The 13,276-nt window shown below is 50.4% G+C and overlaps 1 protein-coding gene across 3 annotated transcripts in view; it reads left to right on the top strand.

Moving 5' to 3' along the window:
• The first annotated feature begins 7,741 nt into the window (after positions 1-7,741).
• The window catches only part of SPOCK1 (SPARC (osteonectin), cwcv and kazal like domains proteoglycan 1), a 584,260-nt gene continuing 578,725 nt past the window's right edge, over positions 7,742-13,276 (top strand). For 2 of the 3 annotated variants that reach the window (XM_005209367.4, XM_024994095.2), the window contains exons 1-2: positions 7,742-7,887; positions 8,490-8,675. In XM_005209367.4, the coding sequence (XP_005209424.1) occupies positions 8,490-8,675 (186 nt within the window). In that variant the 5' untranslated portion in view covers positions 7,742-7,887. The remainder of the gene's footprint in view (positions 7,888-8,489; positions 8,676-13,276) is intronic. The other variant, NM_001075500.1, reaches the window with a different exon arrangement.

Genomic DNA, 13,276 nt, shown 5'->3' with positions numbered 1-13,276 from the left:
AAGACATTGCTGGGTGAGTTGTAAAACATCCTATAGGAATGGCAATGACACCGCTGCACCGTATTTATAGTGCTTCTCATGAGCAGACACGGGAGTTTTACATACCTCTTAATCCTCCCCACAGCCTTGTAAAGAAGGCACGACATTATTATCCCCGTTTTACAGGCAAGCAAATGGGTCTAAAGGGGTTAATTGACTAGTGTGAGAGTCTGTAGCTGGTAAGAGGCTGAGCTGATGTTTGAGCCAAGGTCCCCAGAGCTTCTGTACTCTTGGCATTAGCACAGCCATAGTTTGAATCTTCTTATCTAGCTGTCCAGGCCTCTGAGATGTCTTGCCTTTAAATGATGCCTTCTTAGATTTGTTCATTCTTGGGGGCATAAGCTGGTTCAATTTAGTGTTTAGGACCTGGTGAGCCATCTGTATTCCATTTCAGAAGCTGTGATAGGAAGTATTTACAGGAGACTTGGTTATGGTTCAAGTTAGTTTGCTGGGTGGTTTTGGAAATCCTTTTGTGTTAGATCATGCTGCATTCAACAAGACTGTTAATGCTCGGGCTTCTCTTGGGACTGGGTGAACCAGTCGGGTTCACTCTGTGGTGTTTCCAAGCTTCACCTGGCTCTGTGTGCCTGCTCCAGCTCCAGTTTTGCTCTCTGGTTTCCATCTGAGTTGGAGAGCTTCTTCCACAAGGAACCCTGTTTTGCTGCCAGTCTTGGGATCCTTGTCAGGTCCTCTTTTGGGAACCTTGTTGTCTGGAGGCACAGCTAAGCTCTCTGTGGACCAGGCATTCTCTGGCCTCCACCTCCCAAACGTGTGAACCCACATCAGCCTAAATGGAAGCCCTTCCAAAGGCAGAGATGTGGCGCTGACCCTGAGAGGAAGGAGGCCCCAGCCAGCCAGTTCTGAATCTTTGCAGTAGAGTGTGGAGGCTCATGCTGACACGGGGATGCAATGCTCCTCTTGAAAGGAACATAAAAATGAGAACAGGAGAAAGAAAAGGAGCTTGGATGGCTTTTCTGGGAGAGGAGAAGACAATTATCTTCTAGTCTCTGCGGGCTTGTTATTCAGTCAACAGAGGGCAGGTGTCTTCATACTTTCCATCACAGAGCATCATGTACATGGAAAGAGTGAGGCAGCCCCACACTGAGGTGTGGACGTGGACTCGGGAGCCAGGATGCCTGGGTTCAGATCCCTCATCACCTTGAGCAAGTCATTTAACCTCTCCTGACCTCAGAGTCCTTAAACACAAAGTGGGAGAACTGAGGCATTTGGTTCACAGGGTGGGGTGAGGAACCTTTAACAAGCAAGCACTTACATGGCATTTATCATGTGGAAGGAACTTTCTAAGCACATCACAAATATAAACACATTTAATCCCCTATGAGATAAGCATGACATTGTCTTCTTGGGTCTGAGATGAGTGCTGTGTTAACTTCTCTGAAATGGGATGCGGCTGACAGCTGATAGTCCCACAAACTAAGAATTGGGAGAACATTCCAGGCCGAAGGATGTCTTAGCTTTGGGGAGCCTGCAGGAGCACAGAGGAATCAAACAAAGACAAGTGCTTTCCAGCTGGCCAAGCACACTTGCCTGCAGTGCTGCCCAGAAGTGCTGAGGCCCTCTCTGCTAGAGAGAGCTCCATGAGGGCTGGGCTCTATCAGTCCCACCTCCCTGTCGTCTTCCCAGCGTCATCTAGCCTGGCACAAAGGGCCTGCTCCATAGCTGATTGCTGAATGGGTAAATGAAGACTCTGCCTTCCCCAGAGCAACCCAGGTGGCTTCCCTCCCCAGTGTCTTTCACAAATACCCTGGTCCCCAGGAGTCTCTCTCCCATGATCCCTGGCCACCTCATTAGGCTCTACCTGGGGGACCGCAGAGGTGGGTCAAGACACCACCTCGTCTCATTTACCAGGTGTCGTGTAAGCAGCCATCACTATTAGAGGTAGCGAGCATCCCAGTGTTCCTGGGGGAGGACCAAACATGTGGCCCTTGGCAGCCAAATACTCTTTTACACTTAATGTGACCCTGTGTCATATTAAGTTTTTTGCTACTATATTCAATGAGTCACAGGTGCCAGTGCCTTTTGCAGGATATACGATCACAACCATAATTAATTTAGTATTATTTTCCATTTAAATCTTGCTGACTAGACCATACATTCCATGGTAACAGACACTAAACTTCATGACGACAACATACATTGTGTATAAACAAATTGGTAACAGCCCATTTGCATCAGAAGGTGCCCTTCCACTAGTGTGAAATTTATCGCGGGAGGTGAGGGAAATGGGGCAGTGAAGGAGACGTCAGCTGTGGGGTTGAGGGCTGTGGGAGGCCTTTGCCATCAGAGTGGCCAGTTTGAGTCCTGGCTCTTCCATTTACTCACCGAGGGATCCAGAATGAGTGACAGCACAGCTCTGGGACTCAGTGTCTCCAGCTGTGAAATGGGGCTTATCTCAGTGCCAACTTCCTAGGGGGTTGCAGTAAGGATGACATTATATGACACACAGGACTATGGTATCTGATCTGATACATTGTAAGTGCCCTGTACACATCAGCAAATGTCACTGGTATTGTCACACTGGTGATTCTTTGACCCTCTCTACTCTGTCCCTGGGTAATTACTTGGCCTTTAGGCTTTTCTGCCAGTTATTTTCATTTATTTGTGAGGTATTCATTTGCTTAAAATCAATTCCTCCCAAGCTAGGCTGCCCATACACCATGGCTCTGCACGGGGGGAGGAGAAGAAAGCATGAAGGTACATGTTGGGGGTAAGGATGGCAATGGAGGATGTGGGAAGGTGGAGTGAGCCTGGTTCTGCTGAACACATATAATCAATAGGTGAAATCGACGTGTTTGTGAAAGCTACAGGCCCTGCTGGGTGAGCTGTTTTCAGGGATGCCAGGAAGCGCATCTATTTCATTGTTCTCTTCATGGGGCCAGGATGGGTTCCAGCTTCATCCTCAGACCTGTGAGTGGAGAGGTCAAGTCTTCCTCCACTGTTACCACCTTCCATCCATGGAGTGTTGGGGTTAACATGTCAACGTAAACCTGGGAGCTCCTTTGCCTCTAAGGAACTAAATGCATTGAGCTGTGAGCATCCATTGATTTGTTCAATATTTATTGTGTACCTAGCATGTACCAGAGGCTTTTTTAAGCACTACGGGTTCATCAGCAAATAAGACAAGACATGCACAGCTGGACCCTGTCCTGTGCCTTGAGTGCCTGGTGGGAGCTGGGCATTACACAGCTGGGATGAGTGCCATGGGTTGTTGGGGTCAGGGGCGGCTTTCCTGAGCACTTGGAGGGAAGCTGTGAACTGAAGTGTGCATGGGGAGGGTGAGGAGAAGGCAGGGAAGAAGGAGAGCATCCAGGCTGTAGTGAGCCCCCCACAGAAGGGCCCTGAGGTGGAGGGTGTAGGATGCAGGTGATCAGAAGGGGAGGGGGAGGGATATGTGGGACCAAGGAGGGTGGCAGCCCCCAGGCTTAGCGGGTGCATAGGTCGTCATAGTGGGGTGCCTGATCGTCACCCTGAGAGCTCAGGAAGGTCAGTGAGGAGAGAGAAGTGACCACATTTATGCTGAGATGGGATCACTCTGGCATCTACATGGAGAATGAACTACACATGGCTGACTGAGAGGCGAGACCTTTGTAAGGGGCCCTGTGGAGTTGGGGGTGAGAGGTGGCGGGAAAGTATAGCAGTGGAGGAGGGTGGGTGGAATTGGAAATAACTGCAACGGTAGACCTGACAGTTGACTGATTCATTTTTTTTTTTTTTGAGCCATTTCTCCTCGTTTTTATTTTTTGACTGATTCATTAAAAGTGGTGGCTGTGAAGGACGTCAGAATGACACTAGCATTTGGCGACCACCACTAGCATAGTGGCGGTTGCTTTCCCATCGGGGAGGTGGGAAGGGGAGCAGGTTTGCTGGGGGATACAGCTCAAGCATTCAGTTTTGGACACAGTGAGTTCATGTGGCCAGTGAGACAGTTGCCAAATGGAGATGCCGTGTAACAGGTAGGTATATGAGTGTGCAGCTAAAAATAAATCTGGGTTGATGACAGTGTAAGTGTTACAGGTCCCTCTGATAAGACGGAGGTATCATGAAGTTGGGGGGGGCACCACACCTAGAACTTTCCACTATTAGATCCATCTTTCTCTCTCTCTCTGCGACCTTCAGCAATTCATCTAACCTTTCTGTGTGTCCCTGTTCCCAGCATAAAATGGTGATAGTTACGTCTGCTTCAGGCTACCAATAGCACATGTTTGAGGATCCATTAAACTGAAAATAAAACATGTGGTGCTCTTTGGAAATAAGAACTATGTTAAAACAAGGAGTTATTATAGTTGTGTGTAAGCCAATGACAAGCAGAAATACAGCCCCAAGGCTCAGTATTGATTTTGGTCCCGGGTGCTTCCCACGGCCGAATAAATCTGACATCCCTCCTCGCCAAGCCGGCTGGGCTGATGGCAGGTCTCCAGCTTCTAGCTCCTTGCCCTGGCTCCAAGGTTACGTCCTTTCTCATCTCAGGCCAGCTTCAGCAACCCCACGCCTGCCTCGGCTGCTCTGAGTGCCCTTCCCACCCTGGTGGGTGGTTACAGGGACAATTCCAGTTGTGGAACTGGAGCCTGGCCAAGAGCAGATGCCCTCTGATTAAACCAGGGACAGGGCTGGCCAGAAAAGCAGAGATTGAATCTGCAGAGCAAGGGGTTTAAGGGTGACCAGAGGAAATGTCTCCAGACAGTTAGGTTTCAAACTTTAGGGTGAATTAAGGGTTATGGAATTTGCTTCACTCATTCATCCAATTATTGGGTAAATATTTATTGAATGCCCATCAGGCTATGAGTTAAGCCTGGAGATACAGGCATGAAAAATACATTGTTTTTGTTTTCCTAGAATTACTATTTGAATTGCAAGACAGAGAATCAAGGGACAAAAAGGGAACAACCAAATGCAAGGATGGAGAGTATTGATGTGGCTGGATGGGGAGGGCCTATTTTAGATGGGTTGTCAGGGAAGACTTTGATGAGGTGGTACATCTGAGCAGGCTCCCAAGAAGGAGCTGACCTTTGAAGAGGAGGGAGAGGACCATTCAGGCAGAGGGTATGGCCAGTGCAGAGGACCAGAGGTGAGAACATGCTTCATGTGCATGCAAAATCGTGAGCAGGAGTGTGGCTAGAATTCAGGGAATCACAGCATAGGAGAAGGGGCCAGATGGTGCCGGGCTTTATGGATCACAGCAAGGAGTTTAGATTTTCATTGCGTGTCATGGTGAGCCATTGAGCAGTTTTATAAGATGAAGTAATAATCTGTTTAAAAAGATGGCACTGACCCCTTAGTGAATAGTGGGTTGGAAGGGAAAGGAAAGAATCAAGGAAACTAGCCAAGATGCCACTGTAGTCTTTCAGGAGGGCGTGACAGTCAAGAGGACCTGGTGGTCCCATGGAGGTGGAAGGATGAGGATGAGTGGGAGGGGAGTCTGAAAGTGGAGGGGATTGGCTTGCTGAGAGATGGGCAGTGAGGGACCAGGGAGATGGAGGGATTGAAGGTGCCTCGTGGGTTTCTGGCTTTAGCAGCCATGTGGGTGGGGAGACATTTACTATTATGGGGAGGACTCAGCACAGGTTTGTGGAGGAAAATCTAGACTTCTGATTTGACATACCCCTGGGGCATCTGGAGGACTTGTCGATTATAAAACTGGATATACAGCTGGAAGTTATCAGACAGTTCTGGGCTGGAAATGCAACAGGAGCATCTCAGCACAGGACAGGATGGGAACACCCAGAGAGGGCAGACAGCTTTGGCCTGAGCCCAGAGAAGCAATGGCGTATACACGTGGGTACATCCAGCCAGGAGGGAGAGTCCCATGGGGCCCTAAAGGGACGCTCAGAGTCAAGTATGGGAGGATTCAGGGCTGCCCACTTGGAGGAGACTGCTGATGTGATAAGTCATGTCAGTCAGGGAAGATGAAAGGCAGGTTAGAGTGGATGGAAAAAGGAATTGGAGCTGAACTTACTTGGGTTTCCATGAGAATGTAAGAAATGTACTCTCCATCATATGTAAATTTCTCTCCTGCTCTGACACCACCAGGACATAAAATGAAAATACCTAAAATATTCCTGTGACAACCGCAGTCCCCGGTATAATAGTTGTGACTCCACTCTTTTCCTCCCTTTCAGGAACACTTCTAGGAATGTAAATCAGTCACAGTAATGCTGGGATAAGCATCTGCTACTTTTTTTAGGAAAAAATCATAATCCAACTTCTACATGCAACCAAATCACTTGCAGCACAATCAGTAGATGACCACCTCACATATGTTGGGGCTCAGTGTCGGGAGCTTGGCTCTGGGCACCGTGGGCACTGGTGAACAAGCCAAACTGGGCCTCTGCCCTCACGGAGCTCACTCCAGGCACGCGGAGACACATACTTGGAATGAGTGATTTCAAGTGATCTTGTAGCTGAGAAGCACTGTTCTCAGGGGAAAGTCACCAGCATCCTGGCCTCATGCAGCATCCTGGCCTTCAGTTTAGCAAGCCTGTCTGAAGCAGTCAGGGTGAGTAAGCTGAGGGCTGAAATCAATGAGGCTGGTGTTGGGAGCAGGTGTGGTCAGCAGTCCAAGTAGAAGTCACCACCCACCGCTAGTCCCTAGGATAGCAGCCCAAGTAGAAGTTACCACCCAGTGCTAGAGGGAGCTCGCATCCACTGAGACCCATACCAAAGCTAGGAAGTCAGGGAAGAGATGAGGTGGTGTGACAGGCAGCCAGAGAGGCCAAATGTGCAGGGTTTGGAGCCCCAGCCATGAGTTTGGTCTTTATCAGGAAAGCAAACACGAAGAGATGTAAGTGTGTATTGAGGGAAGATGGGTGACTATCTCAGACCTGTTCTAAAAGCATTCAGCCATCTGCAGAATGGGCCGTGGTTGTACAAGGCAGCAGGTCAGTATGCCCTGTCCTTTTGATCAGACTTGCCTGAGGATCTGGAATGCCAATGGGGGCTGCATCTCCTGCCTCTGTGTCCTGTCCCTGAGCCTGGCCTAGTTCTCCCTCTCCTGCTCCCTCCCCTCTAGGAAAACCCAAGAGGCTGGTGCTGCGGCCAGTTCCCAAGGGGTGGGGACAGAAACAGATATGGACCTTGCTGTGTAAGAACACCAAGGGATGCCCACAGGGTCAATGTGGTGACACCAGGCAGAAATAGGTGACAAATGATAGAAATGGGGGCCAGAAGGACTGTCTTAAGGGACTGACGGTAGTTGTCATGGTACAGGCCATGGATGTGCAGAGACGTGGGGGGGTGCATGACCTGGGGTGGGCAGTGCAGAGATTCACTCACCTCAGGATGCTCTCCTAAGGCACGCTGATTCAGCGAGTCTGGGGCGTGAACCAGGAGTCCTGATTTTTAAAAAGTCCTCCCCCGCCCCCCCACTAAGATGATCCTGATTTAAGTGGTCCAACGACCTTGGTTTTGAGAATGCCTCAACGTTAGCCCTCCTCTTGGCCTTGATCCTCAGTTCCCTAGCTGTCGCTCGCCAGCCTGGGCCTGAAAGCTTATTTCAGCCCTGCGTAGAGATGTGGATAACCAGGATCTCCAGCTGCAGGACCAGGGGCGGCGGGGCGGTCGGGCGGGCCGCACAGCGGCGCGCGGCCGCCAGGGGTCGCCAGAGGCCTCGGCTCGAGCGCTCGGGCTCCTCCGCCCGCGGACGCCGCGCCCGAGCGAGCCTGCGAGCGAGCGAGCGAGCCGAGCCAGAGCGCTGCGGGCTCACAAAGCGGCAGGACGCGCGGCGGCGGGTGGCAGGAGCGCTGGGGAGCTAGCCAGCCGATTAGCCTTCCCGGCGACCGCGCCACAAGAGCTCGAGCAACTCGGACGCGGGGACCCGGGCCGGGCCCCAAGGTACGTTTCCTGCAGAACCCCGCGCCCCAACTTGGCGTAGTTGGGACACCTCCCCGCGGCCACCGGGGGTGGGAGCTGGCGGGGGTCAGGGCCTGCCTTGGGGCTGTCTCCGCGCGCCCCTCTTTCCCCGAGGCGGCGGCGGGGGCCGAGGGGAGACACCCCCCCACCCCGTACGCAGGTATATCCCTCATTCAGTGGGAGCCTGGACTGCTGCTCGGAGCCCTGTTTACCCCCTCCCTACCCCGAGCTCTGGGCGCAGTGTCTGGGAGTCAGGCTTGCGGAGCCAGGGCTCTCCGTTTTCGGGGAGGGGTACTGAAGCCCCTATCCGAGAGCGGCGGTGCGTGGGGCGCCCGGACGATAGGGGTCCTCTATAGTTTGATAGCGGCCCCTAATTTGTGACGCAGCCTCTTCATTTGAAACCGACCCAACCCCCCTCCATTCGTGAGAAAGACCCCTGGGTCTGTAGATCCGCCGCAGGTGTGCCCAGGGTTGACCCTGGCCCCGCGGGGCGGTCCCTGCTTGCCCCGACGGCGGGGGCGCGCGGCCCTGGGCTCGCCGCCCCGGGCCTCCCCTTACCTCCCCCGCGTGCCCCTGCCCCGCAGATGCCAGCGATCGCGGTGCTCGCGGCGGCTGCCGCGGCGTGGTGCCTCCTCCAGGTCGAGAGCCGGCACCTGGACGCGCTCGCCGGAGGCGCGGGCCCCAACAACGGCAATTTCCTGGACAATGACCAGTGGCTGAGCACAGTCTCTGAGTACGAGCGGGACAAGTACTGGAACCGCTTTCGAGACGTGAGTACTCGGGGGCCCTGCGGGTGGCGGGAGAGCCTCAGAGCCAGAGGTGGGTGGTGGTTGGGGGGGCGGTGCGGTGCGGTGCCCCTCCTTAACGTGTGGGAAAGGCGCTGGTGCAGACTTCGCAGGCAGCTTGTGGGGTCGGGGTTCATGGGCTTCATCTTGCCTGAGAGGAACTTTAAAGACAACTTGGAAGGCTTGATGCTCTTCGCCCCTGTTACCTGTGGTCCAGGTGTGTGTAATTGGTACGACTGGGGGAAAGTGACTGCACTGAACACGTTGTTAACAGCGAGCAGCTGCGGAGACAGAGGCTCCTTAAGCTTTCGAGTTCTCCTAATGCTGCTGGTTGACTTTATCAAGCCCCCTGGAGAACCTCCCTGGGCAGCAGTGACTTAGACCATCTCTGGCAGGGGGCGCGGTGGGGTGGGGGGTGTCCAGAAGAATGCCTGCTGCCGAGGTTTAGGTTTGGAGTGAGCCCAGCTCGTTGAGTAGGGAGCCAGGTGTCCAGGAGGTTCAGAGAACCATGGCTTTAATACATGCTCCTCTTGGGAGGGAGCATGGGGGTTTGGCCCCTGGGAATCCTTAGAAGAAGGGAAAGGGAGCAGGCACTGGTGAGTTGGTCCGCCACCCTGAAGGGGAGCCTGAATGGCAGAGGATCGCTCCTCTGAGGGAGCCGTGGGAGGCGAGAAAGTTATTCCTGGGCACCCAGAGGCAATCTGCTGCCTGTTTCTGCCCCAGGCTGGCGGCTGCTCCCCAGGTACGCCCCGAGGATGCCGGCCCAGAGGCTCCTGATGCAGTCTTTCCAGCAGATGGCATCCCCTCTGTGCTGTGGGAGGTGCTGCCAGCTCTCTCAGAGGCTGCCCCAGGTGGCTGGGACCGTGTGCTTCTAGGGGACTAGGGAACACTTGGATGATATTTAACACTAGGAATTCCTGCCCTGGGGAGGGACCCATACCACGGAGCCCCTGGTCTTGGCACAGGACTCCTTGAGTGGGAGACATGTGGGAGTCACCCCCTACCCTGGATTCCTCTTACCCCATGCCGGACATGCCCAGCCATTGCAAAGGGAGGGCCTGAGAAATCCAGTTAATCCAGATGTCTTCTAGTACTTTCTAAAGAGCATCTCTCCAGGGCCCATTCCAGAGGCGCTAAGGCCTTGAGTGGGGACTTACTTATCTCTCTCCTCTCTGTTCCTCTTCCCTTTCCCTTTAGTTGATGGTGGTCTTTTCCTTGAAAGAGACTTTCAAACACTTGCGGTGAACAAGCGGTATGAGGCCTTACTGCGCTCCTCCCTGCTCCCCCCGCCCCCACCACCTGGCACCATGACATCTCCTGTTCCTGATCTATTCTGTTAACCATCTTCCATCCCCTTTCCGTTCCTCCCCAAAGAGCCCTGTACAGACTACCTTTGCCTGTGGCTGAAAAAGATGGCCAAGCTGCCTGAAAGATGCCCCACGGAAGCTTCCATTCCCAGACTCACACAGGGTAGAAATTATCTTGCTTTTTTCTTACCTTCTTCATTACATTTTAGAGTTGAGGAAAGGGGTGGATGCTTGACTCAGCTAGAGCTGGAGGACTCAGCCCCTTCTCCTTCTGCACACCCCCTCTGGTTCACGTGGCAGCTGGGTTGGATGGAAAGCGACTGTGCTTATTGGTCTTCCGTGTGGACAGGTTTACTCTGCTTCTGTATCTTTTTAAGGCTTTCTAGTCTTGGTGTATCATGCATATGGCATTATTCTTGTTTCCCATTCAGATTTAAATTTTGAAAGATTGGGCTTTTCTTCATTTCTCATCTTTCTTGCAAATGGTGACATTTTAAATTCTTGGATCAGTGTTTTTACAAGCCTAACTGATCATGAAGCTCTCACCTGGGGGGCTTGTTAAATTGTAGCACCCAGACTCACCCCTTTCTCCTCAGAGATTCTAATTCTATAGTTCTGGGATGAGTGCTGGAAATCCATATTTTAAAAGAACATTCTAGGTAATCCCTAGGATGACTAGGAATACTTCCTGTTGAAAATATCCTAATCTTAACAAAAAGAGAAAACTTGTATTCAAATGTATTGCTTTTTTTGTTTCTGAAGCAATTTTAGGTGTTCAACTAATATTTTTTAGCAGTATATATTCTTTAAAAATGATAATTTAATCCAACGTACCATTAAAAACATCCAAAATGTTTCAGAATTCCAAATATCTTCAATCATCAACCATGGCATTAATATATGCTCCATGGAGTCTTCTGATGCTAGCCGTGGGTCAGACATAATTTAATGCCATTAACCTCTTTAATGTGTTGCGAAACTCAAACTAGATTCTCTTTTAGGCTGAGTCTGAGTGTCTTTAGTTGATTGTTTTACTTGAAATAAGCACAAAACCTCCATCCCCTGGGACCAGGGACTAAAAGATTGCTTCCTGTAGAAGCAATTCAGTGGACAGCTGACAAAGCCTCAGCTAAGGGTGCCAGGGATCAGCCAGCCTGGTGATTTTCACCGAGCCATCACTGTTTCACTGGTCTCGCTGGAGATTGACAACGCTCAGCTTCTCTCCTGATGTTTCAGTTTTGTGGAAACCCCTGATAACTTTGAAAGACCAGGCCCTGAGACTGTTGTTATGATATTGTTATGATGCTTGTCAGTTTGTGATAAAGTCACTTTTTTTCTTTTACTTTGTGAAAGAAAACTTTTTGCCCTTTCCCTTGACTTGTTTTCTTTTTTTTCCTTTGTCTCTTTTCTTTTTTGCACTCAAGGGAAGATATATTAAGAAGTGGCTTTTGAACTTTTGAAACTGAAAACTAAGAGCCCCTTTTAGAGAGTTGATAATACCCCTTGGTGGACGTTATTGGCTAAATTTGAAGTGGAAGTGGGTGGCGGGCTGTGTGCTCCTTGTCCTCTTGCCTGTTGAATGTGCTGTGATGTTGCCAGAGAGGACCGGTCAGCCTCTACTTAATACTTTGAAGTGGTCCTGTTATTCTAGATACACAAATAATGCTATCTCCTTCTTTCCAGAAGTAAAACTTTCACAGCTACTCTTTGCTCCAAAATGTAGTAGGAGCCTGTTAGTGTGGTGGTCATTCTTCCTTGATAAATACTAGCAATTGGGGTGTTTTGGCCAGATGGAGACCTGGACTTCTGCACAAATACAGTATGAAGAAGGAGAAGATGAAGAAGGCAGATGTTTTTGTTAAGTTGTATGGTTATTTCCCAATTCCAGCTGCTCCCACTGGTGTGCTTTTAGCTCCTCTGTGGTTTCAGGTTGAGGGGTGAGGATGCCACCGCCGTTTTCCTGATCTTTTTCTGACTCTGATTTGGCTTTCCATACAGTTACGGTAAGGAGATTTTCCTCTGTTCATTCCTACATTCATTTGTAATCTGTCCATTCATTCCAACAAATATTTGACTGTCTAACATGTGCTAGGCAGTGGCTAGAAGAATGAGTAAGATATATACATGTGATCCCTTCTCTCAGGTAACTGCTTGTCTGCTGGCTGGAACTTTAACTTCCGCAGTCGGTATTGCTTCCTTGTTCTGTTCTCTTTGAACAGAATCTTTATTCATTTATTTGGCTGCACCAGGTCTTACCAGTTGTGGCATGCAGGATCTTTGGTCTTCATTGTGGGGTGTGGGATCTAGTTCCCTGACCAGGGATCGGACCCCAGCCCCCTGCATTGGGAGCTTAGAGTGTTAGCCACTGGACCACCAGGGAAGTCCCTGTTTTCTTTTTTTAAAAGTTTTTTTTCTTGTAAAGGTAATATACACAAATTGCAATTAAAATAAAACATTGCAGAAATAGTGGAATCTAACATTTATCCTGCACTTAGTGTGCTAGCCATTGTTTAAGGTAGTTTACATATATTATCTCATGTAATATTCATAACCATCCTAGGAGAGAAGCACTTTTATTCTTATTTACTAGGAGGTGAAGTCTCTTGCCCACAGAGCTGGACTGTGAAGGAGCTGGGCTGGACCCAGGCGGTCTGACTCCAGACTCTTGCAGCCCGTTGAGAGAGGAGTGGATTTGGGCTGTGAGTCGCCACTGGTATTACACTGAACGTCTTTGCTGCTTTCTGCCTAAGGGAAATCAGTGAGGAGCCTTAGGTTGAGACCGAGTGGAGTGGGAAGCCAGGTGGACACAGCTTATGGTAGAGGTCACATCAGGGCTTCTCTTCTGCTAATAATGAGCTTCTGATTTGATTAAAATAATATTGTTGCTTACACCAAACATGACATTTTCTTTCTTTTGCACTCACGAAACTAGCCCTGACATTTAACTCTGGGATAATTGCCTTTAGCAGGCCCGAAGACTCAGAAGTGTTGCCTTGGCTGGCATTTATCTTACTCCAGAGTGACCTGAGTTTGTAATTCTAATGAGACCACAAGGACCAGCCTGCGTGCTTTCTCTTTCTCCTGCACACGCTGTGGGATTTGGTGGTCTCTGTAGCAGGACTGGGGTGGCACGGAGCATCTGATCTGCTCATTTGATCTCAACGTCTCAGCCATAATGAGTTTCAAGGGCAAGGGAGGCTTATTGATAGAATAGTGGCTGCTTCAGTCTGTGGGGTCGGTGACAAGAGAGGTGGTGTGGCTTAGTGGATCAGTCATTAA

This window comes from Bos taurus, chromosome 7, assembly GCF_002263795.3.
Source record: "Bos taurus isolate L1 Dominette 01449 registration number 42190680 breed Hereford chromosome 7, ARS-UCD2.0, whole genome shotgun sequence".
Taxonomy (NCBI): domain Eukaryota; kingdom Metazoa; phylum Chordata; class Mammalia; order Artiodactyla; family Bovidae; genus Bos; species Bos taurus.
The sequence above is the reverse complement of the archived record's forward strand: the minus strand, read 5'-3'. Positions and strand labels throughout refer to the sequence as shown.